At 43.6% G+C, this 15,370-nt stretch overlaps 1 protein-coding gene across 10 annotated transcripts in view; it reads right to left on the bottom strand.

Annotated features, from left to right (window-relative positions):
- Bcas3 (BCAS3 microtubule associated cell migration factor) overlaps window positions 1-12,940 on the bottom strand; it is a 487,638-nt gene extending 474,698 nt beyond the window's left edge. For 3 of the 10 annotated variants that reach the window (XM_027426385.2, XM_035447939.1, XM_035447940.1), the window contains exons 1-3: window positions 12,541-12,937; window positions 10,975-11,062; window positions 5,605-5,659 (exon numbers count right to left, since the gene is read on the bottom strand). In XM_027426385.2, the coding sequence (XP_027282186.1) occupies window positions 5,605-5,659; window positions 10,975-11,057 (138 nt within the window). In that variant the 5' untranslated portion in view covers window positions 11,058-11,062; window positions 12,541-12,937. Of the gene's footprint in view, window positions 1-5,604; window positions 5,660-10,974; window positions 11,063-12,540 lie in introns of all 10 variants that reach the window. The other 7 variants (XM_027426382.2, XM_027426380.2, XM_027426384.2 and 4 more) reach the window with 5 other exon arrangements.
- Window positions 12,941-15,370: the final 2,430 nt, after the last annotated feature.

Below are 15,370 nucleotides of genomic sequence, written 5' to 3'. Positions count from 1 at the left end.
AGCTAAAGGTAAGACTAGAAACAAGCCCGTAAGCAGCCTTCTTCCACAGCTCCTGCTTCTGTTTCTGCCTCCAGTTTCCTGCCCTGGCAACCCTCAGTGATAGACTTCTACCTGTAAGTCAAATAAACCCTTTCGTATCCTGTGTAGTCCTGGCTGTACTGAAACTAGCTCTGTAGACCAGGCTGGCCTTGAATTCATAGAGATCCACCTGCCTCTGCCTTTGCCTCCCAAATGCCGGGATCAAAGGTGTGTGCCGCCTCCATCCAGCTCCTAAGTTGCTTTTGGTCAGTGTTTTACCACAGTAACAGAAAGGGAAAAAAAGGGGGGGGGGGACTACAACAGCAGCTCTTCCCTGAAGGGGAAGGGTCTAGCTCAGGAGAGAATGAGCACTGTGTGCAAAGGCCAAGTTCAATCCCTAGCACCAAACATCAAAACAACATAGAGATTAGGTGTAGTGGATCGGTCTGTAATTCAAGGACTCTGGAGGCGGAGAAAGGGGGATTGAGAGTTTGGGAGACTCTGGGGCACACAGAAAAGCCAGGACTGGTGGTGTAGGCCTGTAAACCCAGCTATTCACAAGGCTGAGGCAAATAGATATCAAGCTGGGCTACAGAGTGAGTTCAATGCTAGCAAGGACAACTATTTTCAAATAAAATAAAGAGGACCAGGGACATGGGTCAGCAGATAAACAAAACTGCCGAAAAAGCTTGACAGCCTAAGTTTAATCTCAAGAACCTATGCACAAAGCCGTGGCTCCCAGACTGACATTTTACTGCTACAATTTTTACACTGAAAATATAAAAACTTTTTAGAACACAGCAATTGGTTTAGCACTTCTCTGTGTTGCATTTAAAAATGAGTTTTCCTAACTGATATTAGCAGAGAAAAAGGTACAGCTAAGGGTTCCTAGACAGCACTGTTATCAATTCAAGACAACTGTGTGAGTGATAACAAAAGAGCTACTATCTAGGACAACAACCTTCTCCCACTACACAGCAACATTTGCAGACCCACAGGATACTTTCTAGAGTCTGTGAATTTGGTTCCCAGAATTGGAGAGCATCTGGGATACAATAACAAAAAAAGTAACTTTGAGGGCTGCAGAGATGGCTCAATGGTTAAGAATGAAGGCTGCTCTTCTAGAGGACCTGGAACCACCCACATAACAGCTCACAAAGTCAACTCCAGTCCCAGGGGGCCCTCTAAGGACCTGTCACTCACACACATAAAATAATTTTTTTGAGATAGACAGGATATCTCTATTTAGTTCTTGTTGTGCTGAAACTCACTACATAAAACCAAAATAGGCCCGAACTCAAGAGATCCTCCTTCCTCTGCCACTCAAGTGCTGAGACTAAAGGCATGTGCCACCACACTTGGCTTAAATATTTTTTTAATGCTACTTTCCTACTGCTGGCTACAGCACCACAATAGATCAAAGATGGCAGAGGGGAGGATTACCCTATGAATCAAGCTAACAGAAAAAAAGTCTTTCTTATTATCTCTGATACTTAAGAGAAGGCTTATCAGTTAAGAACACTTCCACAAGACCCAAGTTTGGATCCAAGCATCCACATAGGTCAGCTCACAGTTTCCAGGGTATCCTTCGGCCTCTGCAGGGTCCTATACCACCAGACATACACATACACATAAATAATAAATTTTAAAGATGAATGTGTCAGCTCACACCTTTAATCCCAGCATTCAGGAAGCAAAGACAGGTGGATCTTGTCAGTTTGAGGCCAACCTACTTTACATAATGTTACCTTGTCTCAAAAGAAAGAAAAGAGAGTAAGTTTTAGTCTTAAAGAAAAAGGGGGGGTGGAGAGATGGCTCAGAGATGGCACTGACTACTTTTCTAGAGATCCTGAGTTCAATTCCCAGCAACCACATGGTGGCTCACAACCATCTGTAATGAGATCTGTTGCCCTCTTCTGGTGTCCAGATATACATGGAAGCAAAATGTTGTATACATAATAAATAAATAAAAATCTTTAAAAAGAAAGAAAAGAAAAAAGGAAAGGAATTAAAATGTTCAAAGGGCAGGAAGATTGTTCACCAGGATTCTTGAGACACACAAGTGGAAGGAGAAAAGCACCCCCCCCCAAAAGTTGTCCTCTGACCTCCCTGCACACCTAAACATATGCACACAGTAAATAAAGTAAAAAAAAAAAATGTGATGTTCAGTGTTCAGATCCTATAATCAAGCCTTTGGAAAGTACGTTGGGGGGTGGGAGGTAAAAATCTGAAGCCAGCCTGGAATACAAAGACTCTGTCAGAAACAGAAGAGGGAAAGAAAGGAGAAGGGAGAAATGAGGCAGAAGCAGGACAGGGAGGAGAAAGGGAAAGAGCTGGGAGACACAGGAGAAGGAGAAACTATAATACTTTGGGCTCATCCAGTTGCTGCAGCCACTTAAATTAAAAGCCATAAATCTATCTCTGGCTTTGGATATTCAGTCTCCTGAGGCTCCCTCTAAGAGAAGGGACTTAATATTTGTTTCACTTTATGCTATCTATGCTCTGTATACATAGCTTCCTTTAAGCCTCAAGACAAAACCCACAGTAAGTACAACGAGATGTTGTACAAATAAGGACACTGATGTTCAGTAACTTACTTAGAGCTAGTAACATGTACAACTGAGTGTAAAACCAGATCTACTGTCAAGGCTGTACTTTCATTTTTTGAGACAGGGTTTCTCCGTGTAATAGCTCTCGCTGTCCTGGAACTTACATTGTAGACCAAGCTGTCCTCAAACTCCCAGAAATCCACCTGGTTCTACCTCCCAAGTGCTGGTATTAAAGGCGTGTGCCACCACTGCCCACATAAGGCTGTACCTGACCCAACCCTACTATCACTGTTTCTGACCCAAATTCACTAAGGCTGTATTACATTCTCCTCTAGTCCTCAGTTCAAATGGCATCTGACACACGAAACCTCTGTTTGATGGTTTGTTTGATGTCTTACTATGTAGCCCAGGCTAGCCTGGAACCCTCAATCATCATTCCTCAGCCTCCACAAGTATAAGAACTAAAGGCTGGGTAAATCACACCCAGCTCCAGCCCCAGGTAAACTTATTCTCCCCCTTTTATGAGACAATGGCACTGCAGAGTACTTTATACTTTTACTGTGGTTTTTATATTTGTCCATGTATTTTAGCTGGGTCTTAATTATACAAAGACCTGTGTTGATAAATCAAGTTTTACTGAACCAACAGCCATACCCGTTCTTTATACAGAGTGCTGTGTTGCTGGAAAGAACACCTGAGCTCTACAGAAGAGGTCTGCCAAGCTGCACAGCAGACCAGAGGCCTGAAGCAAAGACTGTGAATCCCATCAGCTCAGCTCAGGACCTGGTAAGTGAACAGAACCCAGGTAAATGCTATCTGTTCAAGTGTCACCATCAACTCAGACAGAGAACAAACAACATAGGAATTTCTGGCTGGATATTCTAATTCTTAGATCAATGCCTCAAAGTTTACTTCCATAATACCTGCCCTGAACCATTTTCATAGCTGATTTCATGGGCCATGACCTGTTATCCCCTTCCTGACATATAATGTTCAGAAAAACTAGAATTTCTGGTACTTCCCCCATTGGTTTTAGCTCCTAATTATCCCTATTCCTGTTCTGCTCCAACCACTTACATGAGGGAAGAGCTCTCAAAGTTTCTGACCACAGCCTTTCCTCTCCAGCCAAAAAACCCACCTCCTTGTTACACAGGGTTCCTAGCTACACAAAAGATGCCTATATAACATTTGATAAATATGCCCTGGGGAAGCAGCAAACAATACAAAAGTAAAATTTTTTAAAATCACCTTTCCAGGAATTGCAGCCTCATGCCAAGGCTACGGGCTTAATGTTAGAACAAGTTGGCTTTCAGGTGCTCACTGCTCCCTCAGCCTGGCCAACATAGACATCAGCTCCTCCACTGCCCACAGAGCCTTGCTGCCATCCTGACCAGTTGCCCTGTTCCCTTCATTTCCACTAGCAGTGATTCCAAAGTCTCTCCCTTCTCTCTGCATCCCCTCACAAATCAATTATTCAGTGTGCTACATGGCAATAGTGCTGATTTGTTGCTATTAATCATCTTTGCTTATTTCAAGCAATTGGACTTATTAATCGAGTGCCTCAGGAAAGAGGGGCATTTTTCCTCATGTGCACCAAAGACCTCAATGCTGTGGCCTGTTTTCATTCAAACTGACTAAACATATTAAACATTCCTTACTTGACTACATTTGCTAAGCACAACTATGAAGCTAGACCTTGAACCTTTCTGGGATATGGGTCCATGAAAAGTCCTCTCCAAAGAGCTCAGGTGACATCACCTGATGTCAGTCAGGGATGACTGACATCCCCTCAGAGAAAATAAACAAGACTTCAACAGCCCCACCAGAACAGCACTTGCCCATCCATGCCCCACAGCAAACCCCAGAGAGCCAACCTTGCTACAGACACAGGAACTGGACTCTAACATGAGAGCCTTGCTACAGACACAGGAGCCGGACTCTAACACTCTCTGAGAGATGGGCCTGGAAATTACTATTATGTTTAACAAGAAGTCAAATAATATCAGAATTAAATAAATGTGAGCAGAAATGCACTATCTGATTCCTGCAAGGCTCCTTTCTCTCTTAAAAAGAACATCATGCCAGGCAGTGGTGGTGAATCTCAGCACTCAGGAGGCAGAGGCAGGAGGATATCTTTGAGTTTGAGGCCATCCTGGTCTACAGAGTGAGTTCCAGGACAGGCTCCAAAGCTACACAGAGAAACCCTGTCTTGAAAAACCAAAAAAAAAAAAAAAAAGATAACTTGAAAATAATTTTAGTGCTCTAAATTTCCAAGTAGCAAAGGTAAAATAATGCTCACTGTTTATATATAAATGTAATAATCAACTATATTGGTTATATCTTACCTAATTTTGTAAATATGTTGTGTGTTTACATGTGTGAGCATCACATTTAAAAAACAGAAACAAACTGGGCAAAAGGGCATACCTCCTATACAAAAAGCAAAACACCACTTCTCAAAAGCAAAGAGATGACAATTTGGGCTAAATATAAACATACACATAAACAATATTAAATTACTACCTAGTTAACATATAGTATATAGTGCCTTTCCCATTTCATATCTCTGCAGGAGCAACATATGGATATATAAGTTTGGGGCTGGGGACCAAACCCAGGGCCTCATGCATGCTTGGAAAATGGTCTGTTGCTAAGCTACATAAATCCCAAGCCCCAGACCTCTTTCCTTAGACAAGAAAAATACTTAGGAACTAGAACCCTTAGGAAAGGGTTGGGGAGGCACTGGTAAGGCATGCATTTGACCAGGCCTGGGTTGGATTCCCAGTCCTGGGAAGATCCCATCTAGAGAGTGCTCCTGGGTTCTACTCAGGAAAGCACGTCCCAAGGGAATGACAAGCCCCTGTCATCACAAAAGTGAGCCACATCTCAGCCACAAGCACAGCTCCACCCTACTGACCCTCAGCATGCCAAAACCTGACTTTCCAAAACTACTCACCCAGTCAAGTTCAGGAAACAAAATTCCAGTGCTTCCTGACCCAAAACCAGAGAGACCGTTTCTGTGCTCACACACACTTACCTGCGGCACAACATCCTGCAGAAAGGTCACCACACTCTCCATGTAAGACTGCTCCCTGGAAAAGGACGGACAGAAAAAAGCTGTCAGACAGCTTAAGACAGAACAGAGAAAGCACGACCCACAAGGCCTTTAACAAGTTCACTATCCCAGTAAAACACGAGGTAAGAAAAACAGGCCATCCGGTAAATCTACTTTCCCATATTCCCATTTCATGAGTCTGCACTGTCATTCTATCTGTTGCAGTTTCTATGTTATAAATCATCTCCCCTAAGTTCTGCTCTCATAATTAACAAAGGTAACTCTGAAGGACTGATGGCAGGAGTCCTAAGTCAGGACTGCATGATAATGCCCTAGCTAGAGAACTGTTGCTGGTGACTCAGAATTTCCTGATGGTCTCTTTATGAACCTTGACCCTTAACTCTGTGTAGCAAAGTGAATGCATTTTCCTACATATGCAGGCAAATGCTTGGTGCTGGAGAGATGGCTCAGTTGGCTGTGCTTGGACCTGTTCAATCCCCAGAACTCATATTTAAAACAACAAAAAAAAAAAAGCTGGGCAGGTGATGCATGTATATAATCTCAGACTAGGGAGGAAGACACAGAAGGATCTCTGGAGCTCACTTATCAGTCACCCTAACCTACTTGGCTAGTTCCAGGATAGTGCAACCCTGTCCCAAAAAAAAAAAAAAAAAAAAAAAAAAAAAAAAAGGAGGGCAGTATGAAAGGATGAGTGTGATGACACACACTGTAATCCTAGCACTTGGAAAGCTGAAACAAGAAGATCATGAGTTCCAGGTTAGCCTGACCTATGTAATTGGACCTTGTATCAAAAACTAAAATAAGCTGGGCATTGGTGGCTCACGCCTTTAATCCCAGCACTCAGGAGGCAGAGGCAGGTGGATTTTTGTGAGTTTGAGGACAGCCTGGTCTACAGAGTGAGTTCCAGAACAGTTAGGACTACACAGAGAAACCTATCTCAAAAAAAAATTAAACAAAAAGCAAGCATAAGATAAGTTACAAAAGTTAGGAAAGGGGGCTGGGGAAATACTTCAATGGTAGAGCACTTCTCTAGCATGTATGAAACCACAAAAAAGCACCACAAAAAAAGAAAAGATAGAAAAGAAAAATAATACTGTTAAGGATGTTAAACAATAACATTTTTGTTTTTGCAGTTCTGGGGACTGGGAAAACTGTCTACCACTGAATGATAGCCCCAACCCTGAAGATAATTGAAAAATAGCTGGTATACTGATGTCACTAAGTGGAGAAAAACTATTTCTTCAAAATACTAACAATTTCTGACATATGTGAACAACTGTCACTGAAGAAAATGGGACTAATGATTGTAATGGCTTATACCTATAATCCCAGTGCTAAGGAAGGCTTGTTGTGAACGTGAGGCCAGTCTCAGCTACTTAGTGAGAACCTGTTTCAAAGAACCAAATTGGAAAAAAAAAGTGCTAGGCGAGCCAGACGTTAGTGGCGCACTCCTGTCTCAAAAAAAAAAAAGTGCTGGGCATGTAGCTTAGGTGGCAGAGTGCCTGACTGGCATGCACCAAGTCCTAGGTTACATCCCCAGCACTGCATGAACCGGCATGATGGACACATCTGTTATGTCAGTCCTCGAAGTTAGAAGCAGGGGGTCAGAAGTTTAGGAAGACTAGGCTGGGACATAAGACCCTATGTCAAAAAAAAAGAAAAGATTGGGGCTGGAGAGATGTCTCAGAAGTTAAGAGCACTGACTGTTCTTCAAGAGTTCCTTAGTTCAATTACCAGCAACCACATGGTGGCTCACAACCATCCATAATGAGATCTGGTGCCTTCTGGCATGCAGACATACATGCAGAAAGAACAGTGTATACATAATAAATAAATAAATAAATCTTTTCTTATAAATCTTTTTTTTTAAAAAAAAAGAAAAGATTAAGAGTTTTCCAGCAGGGTGGTGGTGGCACATACTTTTAATCCCATCACTGGGGAGGCAGAGGCAGGCAGATCTCTGTGAGTTGAAGACCAGCCTGGTCTACAAGAGCTAGTTCCAGGACAGCATCCAAAGCCACAGAGAAACATTGTCTCAAAAAAAAAAGTTTTCCTAAATCCTTCAAAATCAAACAAAATGTCTTAAAGACCTATAAAAGTAGTCCAAGAAAAAAACAAAATCACTGAGCCACTGTCTTACTCTTCTTGGGCCACAGGCAGCTTCGATTCCTAGGACACACCATACACTGCCCTGACTTACAAGGTCCTTTGCTCAGTTCAATTTCTTCCTTCCCCACATGTCCAGCTTCAGTGCTGCTTCCCCGGGGCACCCTAACACACACACTCCCTTCCATCCTCTGGCAAGGCTCAGCTGGCATCCTCGTCTGTTTCCCCATCTCTCATATTCACCTTGACTCCAGAACCTGTTCCCAGTACAAGTGGAAACCTGGTGCTCAAGCCCTGTTTGTCAAAGAAGGCACAATGCTGTGCCTGACATTATTTTTCCTAACTCTGGAATCACCTGTGTAACAAAAATCATTACTGTGGTTTGAGCACCATATGGTGGGGGAGCACTGACTACTAAATGAAAACACACTCTGAAGACCCACTAACTGGGCTCCCTGCAGGCGCCCCATCCTGGGTATTACAATGACGAGCTTCCCTCTCTGCTTTGTTTCCCTCACCTATAAAGGATGATTAAAATAGCAACCCAACTCGTGGCTAATAACATGTTTAACTTAATGCCACAGCAAATACCACAAAGAAATTCAGCTCTAGAGAATACAGGAGGAGGAAAGGCAGTACTATGATATCACTGCCTACATACACCTTTTTGAGTCTGAGAGAACTGTCTTTTGTAATACACTAAACCACCCAAAGGAAACTATCTAAAATATTATTCCCTCTAAGCATTTTTTTTTTTGAGGCATCATCTTGCTACATAGCACAGACTGGCCTGAAACACTATCTAGTCCAAGCTGCCCTTGAGCTCACTATACTCCTGCCTCAGCCTCCCAAATCTGGGGATTACAGATCTAAGCCACTGTCCCATGTTACCTAAGAGAATTTTGAAACACCTAAGATATGGCCTGCATTTGTCATTCCGGCACTATGAACGCAGATAGATGACTACTGAGGATGAAGGCAGTGAATTACATAGTCAAACAATTAAAAAACAAAAGCCAGAGGAGCACAATGGCACATGCCCTTAATTCCAGCATCTGCCAGCCTGATCTACAGTGACTGTCAGAGCTACAGAGTGAGACCCTGTCTTGAAAAACACATAACAAAACAAAAAAACCAGGTGTCATTGCACCTGCCTGTAATCCTAGCAATTGGATGGCTAAGGATGGACTGCTACTAGTCCAAGGACAACCTGGGCTCAGTTAGTACCAAGTCAGTCAGGACTACAAAGAAGGTGGTGGTGGCACACACCTTTAATCCCAGCACTCAGGAGGCAGGCAGATCTCTCCGAGTTTTGAGGCCAGCCTGGTCTACAAAGCTAGTTCCAGGACAGCTAGGGCTGTTGCACAGAGAAACCCTATCTCAAGAAACCAAAAAAATAAAATAAATTAAAAAAGGGCTGGACATGCCTTTAATCCCAGCAATCCAGAAGCAGAGGTATTTGGACCACCATGAGGCCAGCATGATCTATACCAGGCCAGCCAGGGCTGCATAGAAAGAACCTGGGAAGAAGGAAAAAAAAAAAAAAAAAAAAAAAAAAAAAAAAATATATATATATATATATATATAATATATATATATATATATATATATATATGAATGGCAGCACAGGTGGGAATCCCAGCTTTGAGAGAATCGGGAGTTCAAACATAGTACTACTATGTAGCAAGTGTAAGACAAACATGAACCTCTCTCAAAAACACAAAAAGGAAAGAGTAGTTTTCCTAGCTGGGTCCAGCACTGGGGAGGCAGAGGCAGGCGGATCTCTGTGAATTCGAGACAAGCCTGGTCTACAAGAACTAGCTCCAGGACAGCCTCCAAAGCCACAGAGAAACCCTGTCTCGCCCCCCCCCCCAAAAAAAGCATAGTTTTCCTATTCTTTATGTTTATTCTATTCTCTTTGCCAAAAAAGCACCCTGAGTCTAAGAGTCCAAATCCTAGCCTTTAAAGATAAATTCAAAATGTTACGTCTTCCAAAATTGCTTTAATTGTATTCTATTTCGTGTGTGTGTGTGTGTGTGTGTGTGTGTGTGTGTGTGTGTGTGTGTGTGTGTGTACCTGTGTCTGTGTGTCTAGGGGACAGGGTGTAGGCACATAGAGGTCAGAGGACAACTTAGAAGATTTGGTTTTCTCCTATCATATGGGTCCCAGGGATCAAACTTGGATCCTCAGGATTAGTGGTAAGCTCTCTTACCCACTGAGGCATCCTAATAATCCCCCAAAAATGTTACCTTCTCATAAAGTCTTGTTACTACTAAAATATCCCCTCTAACTACTCATGCTGTTTTGCTGGTGTCTTTTCTTTTGCAGTGATTACAATAATTTCAACTATATATTTCTTCAAACCACACTGGTTAATAAACTCTTAGAAAGTATAGTTGCCCTGTCAAAGAACATCTAAATAGAAATGCCCTCTTTGTAACATTTATACTGAGACCTATAAGAGATACATTTTACATAACAATTTAGTAATCTTATACATGGGATGATTATGCCTCTGCACATATTTCTTTGTTTTATATGTATATATAAACATTTGACGAGTGTTTGTGTATGTTCATAGTGCTAGAGACGGATAGAATTTGAGTATGCTAGAACATCAACAACGATTTATATCCTCAATTCCCATTTCATTCTTTTTCAAATACAGATCATGACCCTCTAAACTAATTTAATAACCTACTAGCTTGTGGAACTCGGAGTTTAAAAACGTTGATTTTTTAGATTTTACCTTTTTGGTGATGCTGGGAAACAAACCCAGTGCCTCCCACAAATTAGGCAAGTGCTCTACTTCTAAGATCATCCCAAGCACTCACACTGCTCTCCAGGGTTTAGCAGTCACCCTCATGTACTCTAAAAGTGTGCTGAATATGTCAACTAAACCCTCTACCTATTCCTTTACTTGGCCTTGACAATGACATACACTTGACCTGCATGGCCAAAAAGTAAGAAATGTTTATAAAAGCAAGCAATATCCAAACAGATATTCTGAATGGAAGTTGTTTTTTAGAATAATGTTTTTTTAGTGAGTGTGGTGGTATGTGCCTTTGATCCCAGCACTCTGGAAGGCAGAGGCAAGTTCAAGGCCATCCTGGTGTACATAGTTCTAGGACAGCCAGGGCTAGACAGAGAAACCGTGTCTCAAACAACCAAATAATAATAATGTTTTTTTCAGTTCCAGGGCTCTCTTTTCTAAAAGGTGCTTACGTGACAGCCTGAGGGCGAACCACAACTCCACCCGTACAACGGCTGGGTCTTCTAGGAGAGTCTGTAGCCATTGTGTCATTCATAAGACCTGTTTCCGAACAAAAGGTAAGATTAAGACATATCATTAGTGTTGGGAGGGAGAGTTTTGTAATTATCCACTAAAGATCCCTTTTCCAAACTATCACAAACTATGAATTTTCCTAGAAACTCCCTATTTAGCTGCAGCTGACCTAAAACTCCCAGAGACCTGCATGCCAGAGTACTGGGATTAAAGGTGTATGCTACTACACCCAAGAAGGTTCTTCTCTTTTTCTAAGATAAGAGTCTCATTCTGTAAAGGAGACCAGCCTTGAACTGCCTAACATCTAAAAGTCAAAACAGTTCTGGAACTTTGTTCTATTGTTAACATAAAAGTAGAAAGAGAATAAAAAAATAAATGGGAACTATAGCACAGGATCACCTATAAAAACAAATACAGAACCCAGTGTGGCAGAACACACCAATAACTAGCACTCAGGAGGCTGAGGCAAGGAAGTTGACATGAGTTGGGGGGCTGGGAGGACACAAGCCTGAGATACTTAGTATGACTCTGTCTTAAAGAAAAAAAACTGGCCAGGGGGTGGTGATCCATGCCTATCATCCCAGCACTTGAAAAGTAGAGGCAGGAAAATCAGGAGATCAAAGCCAACCTTAGCTACACAGCCACTGACATAAAGGATAGACAGCCAGTATGAGACAAAGACCAAATGGAAATGGCATGGTATCACTCTACCTTCAAATAAATCTGTTGAGGACCAATGTGTAAAGTGTGTAACCACATTTAAAAAATATTTTTAACCTCCAAGTATGGTAACAGAACCGCCAGCGTATAAACAAATATGTACAAACCCATATGATGTAAGGAGCCCTTTGGCTTTTCCCACGGTTTAAGTCCTGATCACTGACTATCTAATGAGCTTCTCAATCACTGAGGTAGTTTTACGAGCATAGAGTCTACCCGATTAAGGTTAGAAGGGACTGACAACAGAACGAAAGATTTCTTACAAGGTTCAAGAAAGCCCACAGCCTGGAGGTAAATTGGAAAGAGCCTAAAAGCATCACTTTTAAGTAGGGTACACTCTGCCATCTCCTGTGAAAACTCCCAAAATGTTGATTCCCACACTCCTATACCCCCCAATCACCCTTGTCCCAACTAGTCCAGCTATCCCTTTCTCAGGCAGTACCCTTCACCAGACCCCCTCAGCACTCTCATTTCCATTCCACCCCTTCTCACCCGAACCAGTCTCCCCACCTCTGTCCTTTAAGGGCCTTGTCACCTGAGGACAGCTCCTCGCAAGCCTCTCAGGCCCCACACTCCCCAAAGCCAAGGAAACAGCACTCCCCACTTCACCTCCAAAGCCCAGCCACCACTGCCCCCGGCCGCCCTCTGGCCTCTTGCCCGGCTCTCCTCCAATTTCAACACCTTCACCCTGTCAACTGGGGCTGGCCAAACCCTGTCCCCTCATGCTGCCTGTCCCTTTGCCTCCCCAAGCCTCCCCCAGACCAAGGACCAGCCAGCCTTCTCACCGGCCGCTCCGCCGGTAAACGCTGTTCCACAGCTCCAAGCTCACTGTTTGGAGTCTCCCTCGTGATTGACAGCTACCACTTCCTACCACGCCTCGACGGAACCACCGCACCAGCCAATCCCAGGAGCAAACTGGCCCCAGCGCGGCACCGCCCTTGGAGGTCAGCTTCGCCAACCAGCAAGTAGGAAAGAGGCGGACCCGCCTTCGGAATCCATCCAATCCGCTGGGGCTGGAGGGAAAACACAACAGTATGGAAGTTCGGCTGAAGCGGGCGGGTCAGGTTCGGTTGCGAATGCAGGCGGCAGGGGAGAAAAGGCAGGCGTGTCTGCGGGCCTGAAAGAGGCGCCTTGGTGGCGTTTCTACTTCAAGAAAACGCAACCTGCTTGAAACACCTGCAGATCTCAGCCAGGAGTCTCCGGTGCGGAGCCCGAGGCCAGGGACGCTGGTGTGTTTACATCGAATTCTCGCGACAGCCGATTCCAAGCTAAAAGCACGTGGACGTGGCAGCTGCCAATCACTTTTACCGGGCCACTCAGACTGCCCTAGCCCTCCCTCTGCCCCGCCTGCGGAGATGTGTTTACCTTCCGGGAGTGGGTCTGTGTCAGCCTCGCCGCCTCGTAGATATCAGAATAAGGTCTGAATAAGGGGCCACTAAGAAATTTTGTTGAGGTCTATAACGGTTAGTGTTATAGAAATGGATGTTAGTGAACATCTGGAAATGGAGAGGTCTCAGACTTTGGGGGGAACCTGTTGGACAATATAGGGATCCATGTAAGGATGTAAGGATATCTGGGGCTTTGCAAAACGGGCATTGGAAACATCTTTAGGGTCCCTGGAGTTTCAACAAATCATAGACCGGGAACTCTCAACTTGAGAAACCCACACTCTTGCTGGTAGCAGTGCTTTATCTTTCCCCTTAGCAAGTATTAACCCTGTGCCTAAATCTATGTTTAAATTCTTTTTTATTTTTATTTATTTATTTATTGGTTTTTCAAGACAGGGTTTCTCTGGCAGCTTTGGATCCTATCCTGGCACTCGCTCTAGAGACCAGGCTAGCCTCGAACTCACAGAGATCCACCTGCCTCTACCTCCTGAGTGCTGGGATTAAAGACGTGTGCCACCAACGACCCGGCCTAAACTCTATTTTTAAAGGATTGGGATAGTACATGCCTGTAATCCCAGTACTTGGGAGGCAGAGACTAGCCTGGTGTACATAGCAAGTTCCAAGCCAGTCCAATGGCATCAAGTTTGAGACTCTTTCCCTCAAAAAAAAAATCTTAATAAACTCTTAAGTCTTTAAGAAGGCATAAATGGGCCTGGGATTTGGACATGATGCCCCTGCCTAGAAAGGGAATAGGCAGCTAGGTATAACCAAAGGCATGAATAAAAAGACAGTTGTCTATGATACAGATTAAAGGAATGAAAGTAGGCTGGTTAGGTATTGTCATCAATGTCAAGAGTTGGGGGTGGGTCATAGTCAAGGCCAAAAAAGTCATTTCCATGGCCATGTCTTAGTTACGGTTGCTATTGCTATGATGAAACACCAGGACCAAAAACAAATAAGGGAGGAAAGGTTTTATTTAGCTTGCAAATCCCAAGTTTACTGAGAGAAGCCTAGGCAGGAACTCAAACCTGGCAGAAACTTGACACAAGCTGGTTCAGAGACTATCAAGAAGTAGTGCTTTATTGATTTTGCTACTCGTGGCTTGCTCAGCATGCTTTCTTATAGAACCCTGAACAATCAGCCCAGGGATGGCACCATTCACAATGAGCTGTATACTCCCCTTCAATCACTGAGAAAATGCCCTACAGGCTTACCTCATAGCCAGAACTTACCCTTGTGTGTGTGTGTGTGTGTGTGTGTGTGTGTGTGTGTGTGTGTGTGTGTGTGTGTGTATTTTCAAGTCAGGTTTCTTTGTGTAGCCTTGGCTGTCCTGGAATTTAGAGATCCACCTTCCTCTGCCTTCCAAATGCTGGGATTAAAGGCATCCACCACCACTCACTACCCAGTGCCGTATCTCTTAGGGAGGCATTTTCTCAACTGAGAAATCCTCAAATGACTGTATCATTCCCAAGTGATGAATTTTTTCCTTATTTAGCTTTTCATAATGTAGAAACAAAAGGAAATGGGGGGATGAATGAGAACGTTTATGAATGAGAGTGCCGCTTCTGTCTGCCTCAAATTGCAGCTTTGATGTGAACCCAGGTGAAGCATACAGCTCAGGGGCTATGACCACTCATGACTTCAATGTCTTAGTTGACCACAAATGGTAGCAGAAAGGATTTTTTTTCCATTGTAGTTCTCAGACTAAGCAAGTGGTCTCTGGATGGGACTCTAGGGTTTCCTGGGTTGGGCAGGGAATAGGCAGTTACTGTAGCCATGTAACAAGCGGTTCAGTTCATCTAGATTAATCCTTCAGGGTCAAAAATCCTCCTCTCAGGGCTTGCAAGATGATTGGAAAGGTAAAGGTCTCTACTGCCAAAGCCCAGGACTCACATGGAAGACGAGAACAAGTTACCCTCTGACCCCCCACACATTCCATGACGTGAAAGCTCCCATGCCCACCCCCACTCCACCAACACAATAAGTAGTGATTTAAAAGAAATTTTAAAGATCTCTTCTGTCATCATACTTAGAAGGAAAAGGCAAGGGAATCAGATGTTCAAGGCCATCCCTCACTACATAGGGGTTCGAGGCAGCCTATTCTACACAAGACATTAAATACATACACACCTTTAATCCTAGCACTCGGGAGGCAGAGGCAGGTGGATCTCTGAGTTCGAAGCCAGCCTGGTCTACAGAGCGAGTTCCAGGACAGGCTCCAAATTAA

The sequence above is a fragment of the Cricetulus griseus genome, chromosome 7 (assembly GCF_003668045.3).
Source record: "Cricetulus griseus strain 17A/GY chromosome 7, alternate assembly CriGri-PICRH-1.0, whole genome shotgun sequence".
In the NCBI taxonomy this organism is placed as follows: Eukaryota; Metazoa; Chordata; class Mammalia; order Rodentia; family Cricetidae; genus Cricetulus; species Cricetulus griseus.
Note: the sequence above shows the minus strand (reverse complement) of the source record. Positions and strands in the feature narration are given on the sequence as shown.